At 39.8% G+C, this 17,447-nt stretch overlaps 1 protein-coding gene across 2 annotated transcripts; it reads left to right on the plus strand.

Moving 5' to 3' along the window:
• On the plus strand, nt 1-17,016 carry tdrd7b (tudor domain containing 7 b). 2 transcript variants are annotated; one of them, XM_017472398.3, is made up of 17 exons: nt 1-129; nt 4,128-4,331; nt 5,259-5,403; nt 6,638-6,812; nt 8,007-8,140; nt 8,682-8,902; nt 9,200-9,774; nt 9,880-10,069; nt 10,987-11,098; nt 11,204-11,406; nt 11,492-11,626; nt 12,336-12,419; nt 13,179-13,313; nt 13,477-13,587; nt 13,812-14,359; nt 15,074-15,234; nt 15,981-17,016. In XM_017472398.3, the coding sequence occupies exons 2-17, from the start codon at nt 4,128-4,130 to the stop codon at nt 16,199-16,201; spliced, it is 3,354 nt and encodes a 1,117-aa protein (XP_017327887.1). In that variant the 5' UTR covers nt 1-129; the 3' UTR covers nt 16,202-17,016. The 2 variants fall into 2 exon arrangements, with proteins under 2 accessions (XP_017327887.1, XP_017327888.1); XM_017472399.3 differs by having other exon boundaries at nt 8,058-8,140.
• The last annotated feature ends 431 nt before the right edge of the window (nt 17,017-17,447 follow it).

Consider the following 17,447-nt stretch of genomic DNA (forward strand, 5'->3'; position numbering starts at 1 on the left):
CCAATCACTTCGATGTATCCCGGCTGGGTGAGTAGCGGGTGAGAGAAAGAGAGAGGGGACCGGCGCGCGCTCGACTCGGTGCGCTCTGACAGCTCGAGCTGGTTCTCACACTCACAAGCTCACAGCACGGTAAGCTCTTTAACACAACATTTCCACACAGGACTAAGAGAAATTAAACATTTAGTTATCGCAGTGTCGGATATGTGTCAGAAAACGCCACAAGTGGACGGGTAACGACTTCAATATAGTCGTCAAAAGCATACAGATACCTCACTGTAAGTTCTTCATGGCAATACATGACAATTATGTCGGCTGTTTTCGACGGCTTTAGTCTTTGACCCGGTGTGTGTGTGTGTGTGTGTGTGTGTGTCAGAGAGAGAGAGAGAGAGAGAGAGAGTGAGTGACGCTGACGTCACCACTTATGGTGCTACATTCCGACGCTCTTCTTCACAAACTTTATCAGGAGAAAATAAAGATGGACGGCTCTGAAAGTAATCAGCTTTAAAATGTAATCCAGTTTAAATGTGGAAATAGTGTTGTGTACAGAGTTTAAGTGTACAGAGAGTCGGTGCTGAACTGTTGTCCAGGGTGTGTCTTGCCAGTTCTGTGCCCAAGTGCTCATAACGCCTCTATTCCTCCAGAGGCACTTTCACTTTCACTACAAAGCTTATAGGAACATGAAACTTATAGCAAGCTTTAAAACCTGAGTTTTCTTTTCAGCACACAATCTAACAGTAATTATATTTCAATACGCAGACTACACTGGGCTATTCTAAGCTTATTATAGAGGCATGTGTGAAGAGCAAAATGCATGGGTAGTTTATTCTGTATTTAACATTTTAGATTCCTGCCCTATTCTTAATTCATCTTGAAACTGTGTTATACAAAAATGAACCACACACATGTGATCTAGCCCAGGGGTTCTCTCAGTTTTTACAGTCAGGGAATATTCTTACCTCCACCTGGGAATCCCAGTTCTGACACCTGTAAACTGTTAGAAAACCTTTGGAGGATCTAGAAAATATCAAATATGAAATTGATCAGGATGAGAATAAAAGGCGCCATCACACTGCCACAGCTATATCCTGGTTCGAGGCCTTGGCAGAGATGACATAACGCGCACACACACACACACACACACACACACACACACACACGGTCAGAAAGTCTCTCAGTTTATTCAAAAAAGACGAAAGTATATATACGTGTGTGTGTGTGTGTGTGTGTGTATATATATATATATATATATATATATATATATATATATATATATATATATATATATATGTCGGACAATAGTTTTAATTCTTATTGGTTAGACACAAATCATCAGACAGTCAGGTGCCTCAGCAGCAGTGTGCTCATCGTTCTATGAGCTGTGGGTATATCGATAGCATGTTTTTGCAAGAGAAGATAAACTGAGAGAAAGACACATTACTGTGATATGGTTTGTCGAGGAGATGAGAAAAAGGTCACAATGTTCTCAAAGAGAGAGAGCTCACATAAACTCATGAGCTAAAGTAAGAGAGCATGCAATATCAATATTTATCAAGCCTCTTAACTGCAAAACAAATAACATGGACTCCCCCAGATTTATTTTATGCATATAATCTAACTATTCAAATGTGCCAAGCAATATGCCTATTTATTTGGAACCCGTTCATAAGATTTCCACTGACAGAACATGTTATGTCCAGTTGATGTGATTTACAGGACTACTTGTTTTTGAGCTACTCAGGTTTGGATTAAACCCATTCAAATCAAGTGAGCTGTCAAACAGGCTAATAATGATAAGAACTCAATAATAAATATAATAACTTCAGTCATGGTAGGTTGTGATTTTCATGACTGTAATAAAATAGAAAAAAATTCACCCCAGGCTATGCTTTGATAAGCACTTATCTATCTTATGTAGATTGTGTTCACATATCTACATACCAAAACATCAACTATTTTAGAATTTTACTTTGAGGGCTCGTTGCCATATTTTTAGCAATATGAACAGTAAATAGTGCTGCGTGCAAAGGTCATTTATATAAAATATACATTCTGTGATTACACATCCATAATGCTAATAAATTGCTTTATATCTGAAGTGTATAAATGAGTATCTTATTATTAAATATGGATCTGCAGGTCACACAGAAATACACTCACTGATCACTTTAATAGGAATACCTGTACACCTGCTCATTTAATCCAAACAGCCAATCATGTGATAGCAGCTCAATGCATATAATCATGCAGGTGTAGAGCTTCAGCTAATGTTCACATCAAACAACAGAATGTGGAAACAGTGTGATCTTAGTGACTTTAACTGTAGTTATTGGTGCCAGATAGGCTGGTTTAAGTATTTCAGAAACTGCTGATCCTATGGGATTTTCATACACAACAGTCTCTAGAGTTTACACAGAAAGGTGTGGAAAAACAGAAAACATCCTGTGAGCAGATGGTTTGGAGGCTCAAACACTTGAGAGATCAGAGGAGAATGACCAGACTGGTCTGAGCTAACTCAAATAAGCACTCTTTACAACCGTGGTGAGCAGGAAAGCATCTGAGAATGCACAACACATTGAACCTTGAGTTTGATGGGCTGCAACAGCAGAAGACCACGCTGGGTTCCACTCCTATCCACCAAGAACCAGAATCTGTGGCTTTAAAGGGCACAGACTCAACGAAACTGGAGAGTCGAAGACTGGAAAAAGACCAGGTCCCCCCCCCCCCCCCCCCCCAATGTTTCTAGTCAATTACTGCCTGAAGTCTGGAACTCATGGACATCACCAAATGCTGAGTTTCCTGCCTTAAGATCCTTTGCCAGGCCTTACGAATTTCTTGGGTTGCTATCGCGGTGAAGCGCCATCCTGTCAGTTTTGCAGCATTAGACTGAATCTGAGCAGAAAGTATAGCTCCATACACTTCAGAATTCAATCTGCTACTTTTATCAGCAGTCACATAATCAATAAATGTAAGTGACCCAGTTCTATAGCCAGCCATATATGCCCACACTATAACACTGCCTTCACCATGTTTGCCAGATGATGTGGTATGCTTTGGATCACGAGCCCTTCCTTTACTTCTCTATACTCTTCTCTTCCCATCATTCTGGTACACGTTAATCTTGGTTTCATCTTTCCAAAGAATCTTGTTCCAGAACTGGGCAGCCTTTTTTTTTTTTTTTTTTTTTTTTTTAAAGATGTTTTCTAGCTAAGATCTAGAAGTATCCCTGAAGTCTAATCTGACCTTTCTGTTCTTGAGTGTTACCAGTGGTTTACATCTTGAGGTAAACTGTCTGTATTTACATTCATGGAGGCGTCTCTTGATTGTAAACTTTGACAATGATACTCCTACCTCCTCCAGAGTGTTCTTAACTTGGCTCGATGTTGTGAATGGGTTTTTCTTCACCAGGGAAAGAATTATGCGATCATCCACTCTAGTTGTCTTCCGTAGTCTTCCAGAACTTTTGGTATTACTGAGCTCGCCAGCGCATTCCCTCTTTTAAAGAAGGTACAAAATTGTTGATTTGGTCACTGTGTTTGTGGGGATGGGGGGTAAGAGGGGATTTGTTCAGCCTAATGATGGCCTCCTTCACTTGCATCAACACCTCTTTGGGCCACATATTGAGATTTCCCATGAACAACTGCCAAATGCAAATTTAATGTTTGGAATCAACTCCAAACCTTTTATCTCCTTAATTGATCATAAAATAACAAGGAAACAGGCCACACCTGGACATGAAACTGCTTATCAGTCTGTATCAGTAACTGTCCAGTTACTTTTAAGCTCATGAAAATGGAGGGACTGGAAAACATGGCTGTAATTTCTAAAAGGATTAAATTAAAGCTGAATGTAATTTTGTTAACTTAAGAGAACAACTTTTGTCAAATTGAGATCACAAGAAACATAATGCAGGGCCTTTCTGGACTTCCATATAAATGGCTTCAGGTCCAGAAAAAAATCCTGAAAATGACCTTAAAGTGTAATCCTGCAAGTACCTTAACCATTTCTCTTGTAATACTTATTCCTAGGAACATTGTCCATGTTTGCCTCTTTCCATTTGGGGAATAGCAAATATAAAAAATCCTTTAAATATAAAATATTTAAGTATTCATGCTTTGTGTGTTTCTAAGATGGTGGATGAGGAGGCAGTGAAGAAAATACTGCGGACTGTTCTGCAGTCCAGGTCTTCAATCTCCCTGTCATGTCTTCAGGCTGAATATAAAGAACTGACAGGTGAAACCATACCACACAAACAGCTGGGTCATACCACAGTGGACGCCTTACTGCACAGCATGCCCTCCTTGGTGCAACTGGACAGGAATCGCTCTGGGGAGGTGAGCTGCAGTTGCTGTGAGAATTTCTTTTTCCTATCACATATAGACAAATTAGTCATGTGGAGGTGCTGGTAAATTCCTATTTTTAGGCTATAGTGCGAGATGAGAGCTGACTCCGACCCTGTCCCAAATTAAGATCCTACCTCCTCCATTCTTCTCTGTGTCAGAAAAAACAGACATTCTGTGGACTTTACTGGGACGATATGATTAATTAATTAGTAATATCATATTTATGTATTTAATATTAGCTTCCCAAAGGTATTTTTGAGTGTATTTGAAGCACAAAACATACATTTCAGAGGGAAATATTGTGGTTATGTCAAATTGTTAAACAGTGATGCTTGACTTAATAGTGCCCCTCGCTCAGGCCAATATCATGCAAGAAGATTCGACTTAAGTTCAAGGTCAGAATCGCTCACTGCCGAGACATGCAAACTCTACCATCTGTGCAACTCTCATGTGTGGCATATTAATTTCTCACTGCACACACTCTGAATAGGACTCTGAATATGACCCATAGAGTTGTTTGGAGAGTCTGCAAGTATTAAATGTCCATTTTCAGTTGTGATAAGATTGGATTGCGTCTTAGGGATTTCTATGTGTATGTACAAAATATTGTATTGATGACAAAAAATTTGACAAAAGAAATTTTCAAGATGATCTTGGTGATCATATAAGTGATCCATTATGATCATATAAGTGATACTTATGATCCATAAGTATTTTGGGCTGCTATGCAATCTCACAAACCTCATGTTAGTTTCTCAACAAACCTGAGTTGCAGTTGATGTTTGAATTTAAAAAGCATCAGGTTGCAGAGACAGTTGGCTTTTCTGTATGTGTCCATGTTTAATCAACCTCTCCATGTTTTGGTGATTATGGATGTGTGCTGTGTTTTCTTCTGACATTCTACTTTTTTTTTTAAAGGTGATGTGTTATGCTGCTGTGGGGAATGAAAAGGCAAACATCACAAAGCTAGTGGCTCGACAGCATGCAGCTAAGAAGACTGGCCGGCCTCAGATGGTCAACTGCCAGTTGAGAGTCAAACCCATTTCTCCTCTGGCATTAAATGGTAGGACTACATTAAATACACATGTACTTTCTAAACTATTACATTACAATGTTTGCATTACATAAACCTTGTTAAAATGTACACAGTTCTTGTGAATTCCATAGTCAATGGCAGTTTAATGTACTGAAAATATTCTCAACAACATATTGGAATATATTCATTTTCATATGAGTACATGGCAAGGTTTAACATTTGCGCATTTGTTCCCTCTTGCACACGTAGACTTTTTATACAACGTCAAATATATTACTGATATTAATTTGAGTGTGGAGCATGGGTGTGGTTTGTTCCTTCTCAGAAGATGAGATCTTGTACACCCAAATTTTTTAGGGATGAGGCTTTAAGATGATTGTGTCCTAGTTAAACGCCTCTGAGGATGCAAGGATGCTAAGAATAAAGCTCACTATGAGGCCAGTCAGCAGCCTATACGCTGTACTGCTAACTATCTGGACTTTCAGTGCTGAGACTGATCCTGGATCAGGGACTCAGTTCAGCAATAGAGCTGTAGGATGATACAGCAGAAACACAGCAGCTGTATTCTCGCTCACATCAGAGATGCAGTGAGAGAGAGAGAGGGGGCAACCGAGGGAGAGAGATGGAATAGAAGAGAAGGAGCTGAATGAAGACGCATACCACTGGCAGCGCTTTTGCTATTCGTATGTTTATCTTTTTTCCTCCTTCTACTGCTCAGCGAATGCTCTTTCCTCTCCTCTTTGCCGAAGCTTCCAACCTGCTGAGCGTTTAGCATAAGAGCAGTCTGGGCGACAATACATCATATATATCCCTGAAGCAAGATCCGGAAAAAAGGAATCATTCGCAATATTGCTGCACTCTGCATCTGAATGCTCTAATCCAGATGTACAATGTACAACCATCGTCTTTCATTCAGACTCTGAGGTATGAATGCTACAGTGAATGTAAGCAGGAGGTTATGATTAAGATGGATGGGATTTGTTGAAGTGTGGAACTGGTGTAAAGGTTTGATGACTTTGCATTCCTTTGTTTGACTGTATTATTAAAAATCATACTGTACGTTGGAGATCAAAATGTCTTGTTTTGTCATGGAACTACTGAAACCATTTTATATGAATGCTAGCAGTTTACATGAACAAAACCACAGTTTTCTATGTGCATTGGTATTATAGGGGTAAATGCCAACACCTATAGAAAAATCTGATTTTAATGTACCATAAGTTTTTGTTGTGTGTAATATACACTTTCTTTTTTTCCACAGCCAAACCCAGGACGTCTCTCAGGCAGCCTGAATACCGGAGTCGTCAGGGTCGAGGCAGTAGTCGCACTGTGAGCATGAGGGAGACGCAACCAGATGGGAGAGGCAGTAAAGTACACAACACTCCACCAAACATGCCCAGCAGAAGGGGCAGTCTGCCTTCTGACAAGTATGACAGGTATGAGAGAATAGAAGGAGCAGCAGGAAGCAGACTGTTTCTGAAAGGGCTGTGATTGGCAGATTGTTATTAGAGTTGCGATATAAATAAAGCATTGCAAAGGACACATGATTTGTACAAGTACAGAGTATAAAGTGTGACAGAGCTATCAAGAGACACACATAGGAGCGGATGGGAAAAAAACATTTCCTCTTCCCTTTTTTTCTTTCTGTTCTGCTGTCTTCTCTCTCTGTGACTTGAATAAGAAATGCATAGTAGAGCTCTGCTGAATGTTCACTTAGTCTGGTGTGTATTTAGCAGTGGAATGTGTGTGTGTGTGTGTGTGTGTGTGTGTGTGTGTGTGTGTGTGTGTGTGTATGTGTGTCCATGTTTGTGTAGAATCGTTCCAGCCAACAGCCAGCGCTTTTCAGAGTAAACAACTGACTTCACTCATTCAGCTGTTTTGTGTATCTCTAGCTGTGGCATACACACAATACAGAGCAGAGAGCTGGTGTGGCATAGCTAAACGACTGAGCCGGGGGTCGTTAATCCTCCTGCCATCCCAGATTAGCAATTCTAAATGAAACTGCAATGAATCAGCACTTTTTCATTTGGTAAAGATTTTGGTGGACGCTCAGTGCATATGACACCTAGAATCAAATGAATTAAGTGCTTTACCTAATATCCGCAGAGCAGTCTTGTGCAGCTGGGGCACAACAATATGTTTTGAATATTAATATGAAAACCGCTTTATTGAAGCTCATTGATGTAAACAGGAATCTAACTTAACAGGAGTCATTCAGTCATGGTTTGAATTAAGCAAAATTCTTTCCAATCTTTTGTAAGATTTCATATAACCACCTTTTGGGCTCATGAATTTCCAGTTGATCAGATCCTCGGGTCAGAATATTGTTTAGAGTTTATTGAATGAGACACAATTATACCATTTATTCATGACGTATGTTTGCTTTGTAACTGGGTTGCTAGGCAGAGAAATACTTTGAATAATGCAATTGCAATGCAGTGTGTGTTTTGTGAGTCATTATTCAAATTCAGTTGGGGTTGAGGGACTAATATGTACTAAATATGGTGAACTTAAAAAAAACATAATTAGTTTAGAATGCTGGGGTGTGGATAAAATACAGAAAATGAAATAACACCATAACACTGCTTTTGTTGCTTTGTGTATTCTTCTCATTAAATGAATTTCCATAGGGCAAGACACCCTGAGTCTCCACTTCAAATTCAGACCTTTACCTTTTTCAGATCGGATAAAAGGATGACCCTGCCATCCAGATTCCAAAAGGAAGTGCACACCCATCTGTCTAGGAACCCTCAACAGAGCCACAGTGAGTCTCCTTTCTTCTTCTTAAGTTCAGTGTAACAAGGCAGGAAACTGGGACCCATCTCCATGAATTAGATCATTTTAACTATGCAGAAAGTCTAAGACAGGCCCCAGTCTCCATGGAGTGCCTTTATAGACTGCTGTAGGGGTTGATCATTCATCATTTAGGGTCCTGTCACGGGAAAATGCTCATTACTAAACAATGCCTTCATTACTGCATGAATACAGTTGTCTTCATCCCCAGGCAGGCTCACCTCCTGGTATTACACAGCAGGTTCTAAGACAGGCATCCAAACAAACTGATGTTAATGGTTGGTTAAATGCTTGTACTTATCATTTACAGTGCACTCATGCAAGATAGGAATACATTTATATCTGGCTGCATTAAGGACCTGCCTTTTGATTCAAATCCTTTGCTTGACATTTTACTTGCAAACTTTATGAATAGCCACATACACCCTCTACTTTGTTTCCAGTGGTTTCATACTTGGCAGTTGCTATTAATTGCACAGTGTTTCTATTCTGACCTACCTGAACATTTCCAGCTCCTTCAAACCTTAATGAAAGCACCCCTCCATCAAAACCCCGGACCCAAATAAGCCTCTACAGTCCCAAACTGGTGCAGTCCCGCCTCAAAGAGGTTCTAAGCAAGCATAGCAATGGCTTCTGGGTGTCTAAACTTCCACAATTATACCGGGAGCTATACAAGCAAGAGCTGCCCAGTGAAGCCTTGAAAGATCTGGAACAGTGGACCCATATTTGCACAGTGAGTTCAGCTATAGCATGACCAAATCTACTCTCAATTCTTTACAAAGAGTAAACCACAGACATGGATTATGCACCTAGACCTCAGTTCTCTGCTGTTTTTGTTATTTGCTGTATGACGCTAGTCAAAGGTAGTCATTGTAAGAGGCTTTGCATTAATGGTTTATTCATAGTTCATTTTGGTAGCTTAGCCATGTATGCTATATGGTCTATGTATATGGTAAACATTTGCCCTATAAACTCACAGATGTATAAATCATGACTTTAAAAAATTAAGGGATTTTTCTCCAATGTGTAGGTCGAGAAGCCATGCAGTAGCAAATCTCAGGAGCTACTGTTGTACCCTGCCAAGGATGTTAGCCAGTCCACTAACACATATAGCCTTGAAATGACGCACTTCCCAGACATGCACTTTCCATCACCTCCAAAGCCCCAGAAAGTGTCCAGAAAACCTAAGAATAATACATCAAGCCAACTGGCATCCCCCAAGGCTCTACCTGAGGACCTCAAACAAAACCTGGCAGAGCTGCTTCTTAAGTACAGCAGTGGCTTATGGGCTCATGCCCTCCCAAAACTCTACCAGGATACCTACAAGACCAACCTGCCTGAGTATGTCCTTGACAACTTGCCCTTGCTCTCAGATATCTGCACCATTGACTACCCCGTGCCAGACAACCCCAAAAGGGCAATTCTGTATGTGAAGGTATTAGAGGATGAAAACTGCAATCAGACAGACTCAGCAGAACTGAAGGCGAGAGAGGAGGCAGGGAGACGTCTCAGTTCTCAATCTGTGCCTCCTCTGCTTATTCCCAGGGAGGAGTACCCCTCAGTACTGGTGGTCGAGGCAAGCAGCACTAACAGTGTAGTTCTCAGGTAAAATGAAGATCATGTCCACTCACCTATTTTGTGAAAAATATATAATTCATTCAGAAACAAAGAAGGCACTAGATTTAGGTATGTTTTCCTGAATGTGAACAGATACATCGGTGAGGCATATTCCAAGGCCCAGGAAAAGCTGGAGGATGATATGAAGGAATTCTATAGACAGGATAACACCCGGAAGCCACTGATCTCATTATCATCAGGCCAACTAACTGCAGCCATTGCTGAAGAAGAGGAAGAGATCCTCCGGGCACAAGTGTGTGAGGTCAAGTCTGATAAAGTCAAGGTGCGTTTAGATCACAGTACGTCTAAGTACACTATAAAGCCCAAATTTTGTGGTCACCTGACCTTAACACTCATAAGCATTAAAAAAAAAAACACACAATTGGTCCCTTTGCTCTTATAATAAGTCCAATCTTCAGGGAAGGCTTTGCATTAGATTTAGGAACATGGCTGTGGAGCTTTAGTGCGGTCAGGCACTGATGTAGGGCAAGAAGGGCTGCAGTTGGCTTTCCAATTCATTCCAGAAGTGTTCCGTGTAGGTGAACACTCGAGTTCTTCTACACCAATCTTGCCAATCCATGTCTTCATGCACCTTGCTTTGTGCACAGGGGCATTGACATGCTGAAACAAGTTTAGGCCCCTTAGTTGCAGTGGAGGGAGCTTGTAATGCATACAAAGACATTCTATACAATTGTGTGCTTCCAAATTTGTGGAAAGAGTTTAGGAAAGGCCTACATGTGGGTGAAATGGTCACATGTCCACATACTTTTGGCCATATAGTGTAGTTAGTGACTAAAGTAAAAGCCGGTTTTAGCAGAATGTCTCTGATTACAGTATTTTTTCAAGACTATTAGTTGTTCAGGTTGAACAGACTTAAAAATACGTGTATAATGTCAGATTATATGATGAGGATCCTCTAATTGTGGACCTGCTATTAAAGAAAATTAGGGGTAGCACTAAATCATCTGTTGGTGAGGACCTCAGATTATATGTTGTAAGACCACCAGTCTCAACTCAACCGCCAAAGAATTCTTGTATGATGTGAAATGTTTGTTGGCAACAGCAAAATCAGGCCTCAGTTCGTACAGTGTAAACCCGGCTTAACTCAGGTGCAGCAGGTTTAACACCGTGTACAATTCTTTTACAATTGAATTAATTGATTAAGATAATAAATTAACCACTGCTGAATTGTTGTTCCAGGTTTATTATGTGGATCACGGCTTTTCTGATGTTATTAGTAAAAGCAAGCTGCTTGAGTTGCATGAGAAATTTTTCAAACTGCCTTTCCAAGCTACCAAATGTAAATTGGCTGGTGAGTTTGAGAAATTCATTTGATGATTCATTTGTATACTTCACACTATTCGTATTTACATGGGAATACATGTCATGTTGACCCATGTCACTGGATGTGTGTTAGGCCTTGAAGCCTTTGCTCAGGAGCCAGCAGTGCTGAAAAAATTTGACTCCATGGCAAGTGGTAAAATCCTACTGGCTGAGATCCTAGAGCGAGAAGACATTCCACTGATGGTTTTATATGACACGTCACAGGAAGACGACATTAATATCAATGCTTCCTGTCTGAAAGCCCTGCAAGAGAAGTCTTTCGAGAGCCCTCTGCAGGTACTCAGCATAACCACAACTAGACCCATGTGAATGATCTGTCGGTGCCATGGTTTGTAACATTGCACTGGTTTTTGTTCCACAGATAAACAGTGCCTACATGAATGTGAGTGTGACCAGTGTGTGTTCGGATGGGATGTTCTACTGCCAGCTGCCCTCTAGTGGTTTGACCAAACTCAGCGAAATACTGGAGAAGACCGAGAGCTATTTCCGCAACCAGGTACAAAGGCCATAATGGGTTTGTAAGCACTAGACAATGCGGAAATATGCGTTTGAGGTCTGGGCCTTCAGTAAATTCTTTGCCAATAAAAAGACTTATTTAAATCTAATAAATCACATTGTAGACATTATACATTACAGACCCTTAAATTAAAAACAAGACTTAGGTTTCTCTACTATATTTATTATCTGGTTATTGATCATTATTAGTTATTTAACAATACTATTATGTTACAGTGCTTGCAAAGATTAAGGTTATTACATATACATTAAACAGTACTCTAAATAAAAAACTGAATAAAAATGATACACATGAAAGTTTAAGTTCACAGAAATCTGAAGGCTCTATGGGTTCCTCATTGCTCTTAGACTGTTTCTTTGAAGAGGTGTGTGAGCCAAGACAGTGACTGATAAAAGAACATAATCAGATTAGAAACCGTAAGCTCTATAATCGCTAGTAAACAGTGAGACGCTGACATTAATTCTGTATGATGCACTTCAAATAGCAGCTTCATAATTATACGTTCCAAAGCTCTTATGCAAACTAAAATGAAACATAGGATTGTACATTTGATCTAATAAAGGGGAAAATACAGTATTCTAATGATATATGATATAGTAAGCGTTTCAACAATTCATAGCTACAGATTTACCTTTTTACAATCCCTGTGTCATAAAATAACAACACTGCATTGTTTCTTGCCCACAAGGTTACATCAGAGTCGCTGGTGTCTAGACCTTTCTGTGGAAAAGGCTGTCTGGCTCGATACAAAGGCAAATGGTCTCGAGTCGAGGTAAGAGAGAGCAGGTTTTGTCACATGGGAATATCAATGTTTGAACAGGTTTTGTAAAGCTTCTCCCACAAAAGCCGAATTAAAAAAGTATAATACAAAAGGAAGTTACTGAACCAGATGAGTTTATTAGTTTGGTTAAATCAAGCTATGAATGTATATATATATATATATATATGTGTGTGTGTGTGTGTGTGTATATATATATATATATATATATATATATATATATATATATATAAATATATATATATATATATATATTACACAAGTATGTGATATGTAGTGTCAAACCACAAGGTGCAGTTAAAGTGTGTTGTTAAACCTGTCTACACAATGCACATAAAATAAACAACTGAAAGTATGTTTCAGTAGGATTCATTTTGAGATTGTGAGTTTGAATCCTGACAATGCCACAGCCATCTGTGGCTGGGAGTCCAAGCAAGCAAAATTGGCCGTGGTGCTGTCTGTGTGGGAGGCGGGCATTATTCTCTCCCCTGTCAATCAGTGACACTAACCAATTGTAGGCATCTGTGAATTCACTTATGTGGAAAAGGGTAGCTAGTGTTTTGGTCTGCGTACGTTCAGCTGCCCTGTGATGTTTGAATGAGGCGAGATAGCTCATTGGCAAATGATCAAACTGAGGGAAAATAGGGTTAAAATAAAATTCCTGGAAAATGAATGGCTAGTGTGAAAGCGCTGTTATTACATTTCATTTGATCGACATGAAACTAAGCTCATTTCTCTCCTTATAATGTGCAGATAACTAACCTGCACGGTAGCCGAGTGTTGGACATCCTGTTCGTGGATGTGGGGGTGCAGGCATCTGTCGAAGTCATTGAGCTGAGGGAAATCCCGCACCCTTTCTTACGTGACCTTATCTCAATTCCTCCCCAGGTCAGACAGCAAGGTTGAATACAAAGCAGAATTCATGTAAATGTTGCCTGTTTGTATGTTTGTCTATATACTCAAAGAAAATAACATAGTTAGTCAGAGTCACTGTACATACTGGAATATTAAATGCACGTGTATATAATTCTCGGTGTCCATCTCTACACAGGCAGTGAAATGCTGTTTGACTGACCTGCCTGTCAGCGTGGGCTGCTGGACTCCAGATGCAGTGCAGTGGCTTAAAGACACAGCTATCCATTGCAGTGACTGCAGCTTGAAGGCCAGTTCTTTATTAAAGCTAAATTTTTATTACAAGCTTTATTGTGGGGAATCATTTTAAAGATCATTTCTATTATTTTCTACTGGTGAGTGAATACAAAATGTCTCAACCATGTGCTTACTGATCACTAGTTCTTGCTAATTAGTACTACAAGGGATTTGGTTCTGTTTGAAATTAGCCTTAGTGAGCCTTCATTTGAATCAGCTTATTATTTTCTTCTGCAGATTGTTAAAGTGGAGGAGAGCAAGCGCCTTGCCCATGTCTACCTGTTTACTAATAAGAACTTCCAAGACCTTAACCACAGCCTCAACCGTCAGCTTGCCAACTCGGATCTCTGGAAGCACCAGGACGATGTCTTCCTGAGCAGCCAGGGGTCTCTGAAGAGCTCAACTCGAACTACATCATCAAATACACCCACCACAGCCCCCACCACTATCCCTACACCCTCTACTGGCACCTCCAGCCCAAGAACCAACAGAGCATGCAAGGCTCCACACACACCTAAGAGGCTGGCACCCCATTTAGGTTCCAGTAGCATCCTGTCTGGGAGTCTGACTCTGCCACCTGTTCTTGAGCTCCCTCAAATGGGACAGAACATGGACATTTATGTGTCAGTCGCATGCCATCCAGGTCATTTTGTGCTTCAGCCATGGCAGGATATGTACAAGCTGGTCGTCTTAATGGAGGAGATGATTCTGTACTACAACAAGACAGATGAGAAGCCACTAACAGTGGAAAAGAACCAGGTGTATGCAGCCAAAGTGGAGAACAAGTGAGTAGCAGGAAGTGTCATGCATATGTATAGTGTCCCAGAAGTACTGCACGTGTAGAACATTATAATGTTTTATTGCACAAAAGATACCCGAGGCACAGGGAGCTCATGCAAGCTTCGCGCACTAAGGGCAGAGGCGGGATTCAAACCCCCAACCCCCGAGGTGCTAGGCAAACGTAATTTGTATATTGTACAGCATTTCACATGTTTCCCTGATGTCTGTGTGAGTTTCCTATATGTGAATATGTGTGTGCCTCATGCCCAGTGTTCCTGGGATAAGCTCCGGATCCACCATTACCTTGACCAGAATAAAGCTCTCACTGTAGACGAATGAATTAACGAAATAATGAATGTCTTGCTCGAAATGTTTGATTGATGTTATTTATTTTATTCTAAAAATATAATAGAAACAATATTAATTCATAATATCTTATTAAAATATTGTCACAAAATATCTGGTTACAAATCACATTAATTACACTGTAGTCACTGTATTATAATTAAATACATTTTACCTCACCCTGTAACTTCTATATTTCAATTCCAATGAAAATGTTTGGCTTCCTGAATTAATTATAGGCCGACTGAAACATTAGTGAGTGTATCTAATTGTCTCACTGTAGATATTTATCTCTATCATTAATCTCCTTTGAGCTTCATGTGCTGTATGGAGCTGTAATCTGAACTGAAAGAAGCATGACATTGTTTTCCCAGTTGGCATCGCGTGCTTGTGAAAGGAGTTCTGAGCAACGGCCTGGTGTCAGTTTATGAGCTCGACTATGGTAAGCATGAGCTGGTTAGCTGCACTGTGCTGAGGCCCCTCATCCAGGAGTTCAGGCAGCTCCCTTTCCAGGGCATCACTGCTCAGCTGGCAGGTAAAACATCCTGCTTACACACATTGTTTCTCTGCTTCTGATTCTTTTCCACGTTATAATTGTTTAGCCTGTAATTCTAAAGGAGTTCTCTTTAGTGAAAAACACCTCATTATGATTAAAGATAGTTTCTTGTATAAATTGACGTTGTAAAACTTAAAAATATATTTGTTTCCTGTGTTCCACAATGGTTTAGATTTGTTCTATTCAAACAGTGATTGGGGAGTAAGCATTGATTTTTTATTTTTTATTCCAATCATTAGACATATTTTTGGTAGTAGGTGAAAATATAGCAACACTTAGATTATGGATACACACCAGATTTTGTCAGCTTAAAGAAAAAATCCACCCTTTAAGTTTTAATTTTTATTTTTGCAAGACTTAAATTTAGTACATATTATCAACATTTAGAATAGAATTTTACAAATAAAATTTATGGAAGGAAAAAAAAGAACCTTTGGAGGAGAAAGCGCCATCTGGTGGATGCTATGGATTGTATGAAAACTATTTCCACCTTAAAAACTTTAAAGTGAGTTGGGTTTTCACTCACATCCAAAACTGCTCAGAGGAACTAATGAACTAATTATGTTGCTATGTCCTATTCATTGTGTAACGTTTGCAAGGTTGAGATGAAATATGATTCACATGACTTGCGTTTTCCAACCTTTTATGAATTCCTTCATGGGTGTATTTTGTACCAAGTTGGATGCACATTTTATTAAAAAAAGCCTCTAATACTTTCTTTGCAGGAGTGAAGTCGAGGCAGTGGTCTGAAGAAGCTTCCATTGTATTCAGGAACCACGTGGAGAAAAAGGCAATGGTGGCGCAGGTGGAATCGGTGCAGGAGGCAGAACAACCATGGGACCGCAAGCTCACCGTCTACCTGGTGGACACGTCTCAGGAGGACAGTGACATCTGGGTCCATGACCTTATGGCTGAATTTACAGATGAGCTCACCAAAGCAGCGTAACAGTTTGGGTTATCTGTATGTAGTCTTGGAAGAATTTTGTGAGTGTGCATTCATGGGTTCTAGCTGGAAATGCTGCTTGTATTTGACTTGGAGTTTTGGAATTTATTACACTAAAAAGATCATTTAATTATATCAATCATAGCTGCAAGGTGAATGACACACACGGCATTGCGTTACCTGTAGAGCAACTCTACTCTCGCCTTTAAGCTTGAATTATTGTGAAGATCCATTGAAGCTTTGTCAAATCAGTGAGTTATGGGAAAAATCCACCAAGGAAAGTGCACACGTATCAAACTTAAGATGTGAGATTTAAACTGTATTTAAGATTCAATTAAAAGGTATTCATTAATTTATCATCAGTAAGCAGTTCAGTTATCCTGGTCAGGGAACATCGGGAGTGAGGGAGGAGGAATTCACCCTCGCACACACAAAAAAACAAACAAAAAAAAAACACATTCACACTTGGGTGAAATTCAGAGCTGTCAATCCACCTACTGACATGTTTTTTTGGGGGAGGTGGTAGGAAAGATTAAAAGATTATTTAATTTGACTAATGTCTAGTTTGCCACAGGTTTAAAAAGTTTTTAATATTTTTTAAGCTGCCATTCAGGCACCAGAGGATTCTGCACGGTTAACTACTGTAGAATCTCACACAATTACCCGAACAGGAGAATTTACATGATATTACTGAATGTTTACTAAGTAATGAATGTTTACTATTTTGACCAAGCTCAACGGAGTCCGCCAGAATTGTTTACGAAGCTAGTGAATCATTCCATTTCTTCCTGACATGGAATGTGTCAAAGCTCAAGAGGTTTAACGAAGGCTTTGGATTTTGCCACTATTTATTTAGTACTTCCTTTTACTATTTAAAAAGATTTGCATGGAATCTGTGGGTTTCTGCAGAAATGTGACAGTCAGGGTATAGTTCACAACCTATGGCTACTTCCATAGCATTAGTGTGGCTTAATGGCTGAGTTTTATTTAGCTAAAAACATTCAATGTAGATTCTTTATGAACATTTAAAATGTAACATCTCTGGACAAATATGAACTGTATAACCTGGGGTTAACTGCACGTGAAATGAGTTTGATAAATAAAGTTCATGAAGAATCATAGACGTGGTGTTTTGTTTTGTTTTGTCAGGCAGTTCACAGGTATAAAAGGACTGTATACGAGCGGTGGTTTGAGAAAAGCTGTCGGAAGTCTCTGTGGCCAAACAGCTTGACTTTAAGAAATCAAAAAT

Source organism: Ictalurus punctatus, chromosome 7, assembly GCF_001660625.3.
Source record: "Ictalurus punctatus breed USDA103 chromosome 7, Coco_2.0, whole genome shotgun sequence".
Lineage (NCBI taxonomy): Eukaryota > Metazoa > Chordata > Actinopteri > Siluriformes > Ictaluridae > Ictalurus > Ictalurus punctatus.

What these genes read in the sequence shown, in the direction of transcription:
- tdrd7b (XM_017472398.3), top strand. Translation starts at nt 4,128, where the DNA reads ATGGTGGATGAGGAGGCAGTGAAGAAAATACTGCGGACTGTTCTGCAG. An exon ending in CCTTCTGACAAGTATGACAG is followed by an intron (nt 6,813 to 8,006) that starts GTATGAGAGAAT and finishes GAATTTCCATAG; the next exon opens with GGCAAGACACCCTGAGTCTC. An exon ending in GCAGCCAAAGTGGAGAACAA is followed by an intron (nt 14,360 to 15,073) that starts GTGAGTAGCAGG and finishes TTGTTTTCCCAG; the next exon opens with TTGGCATCGCGTGCTTGTGA.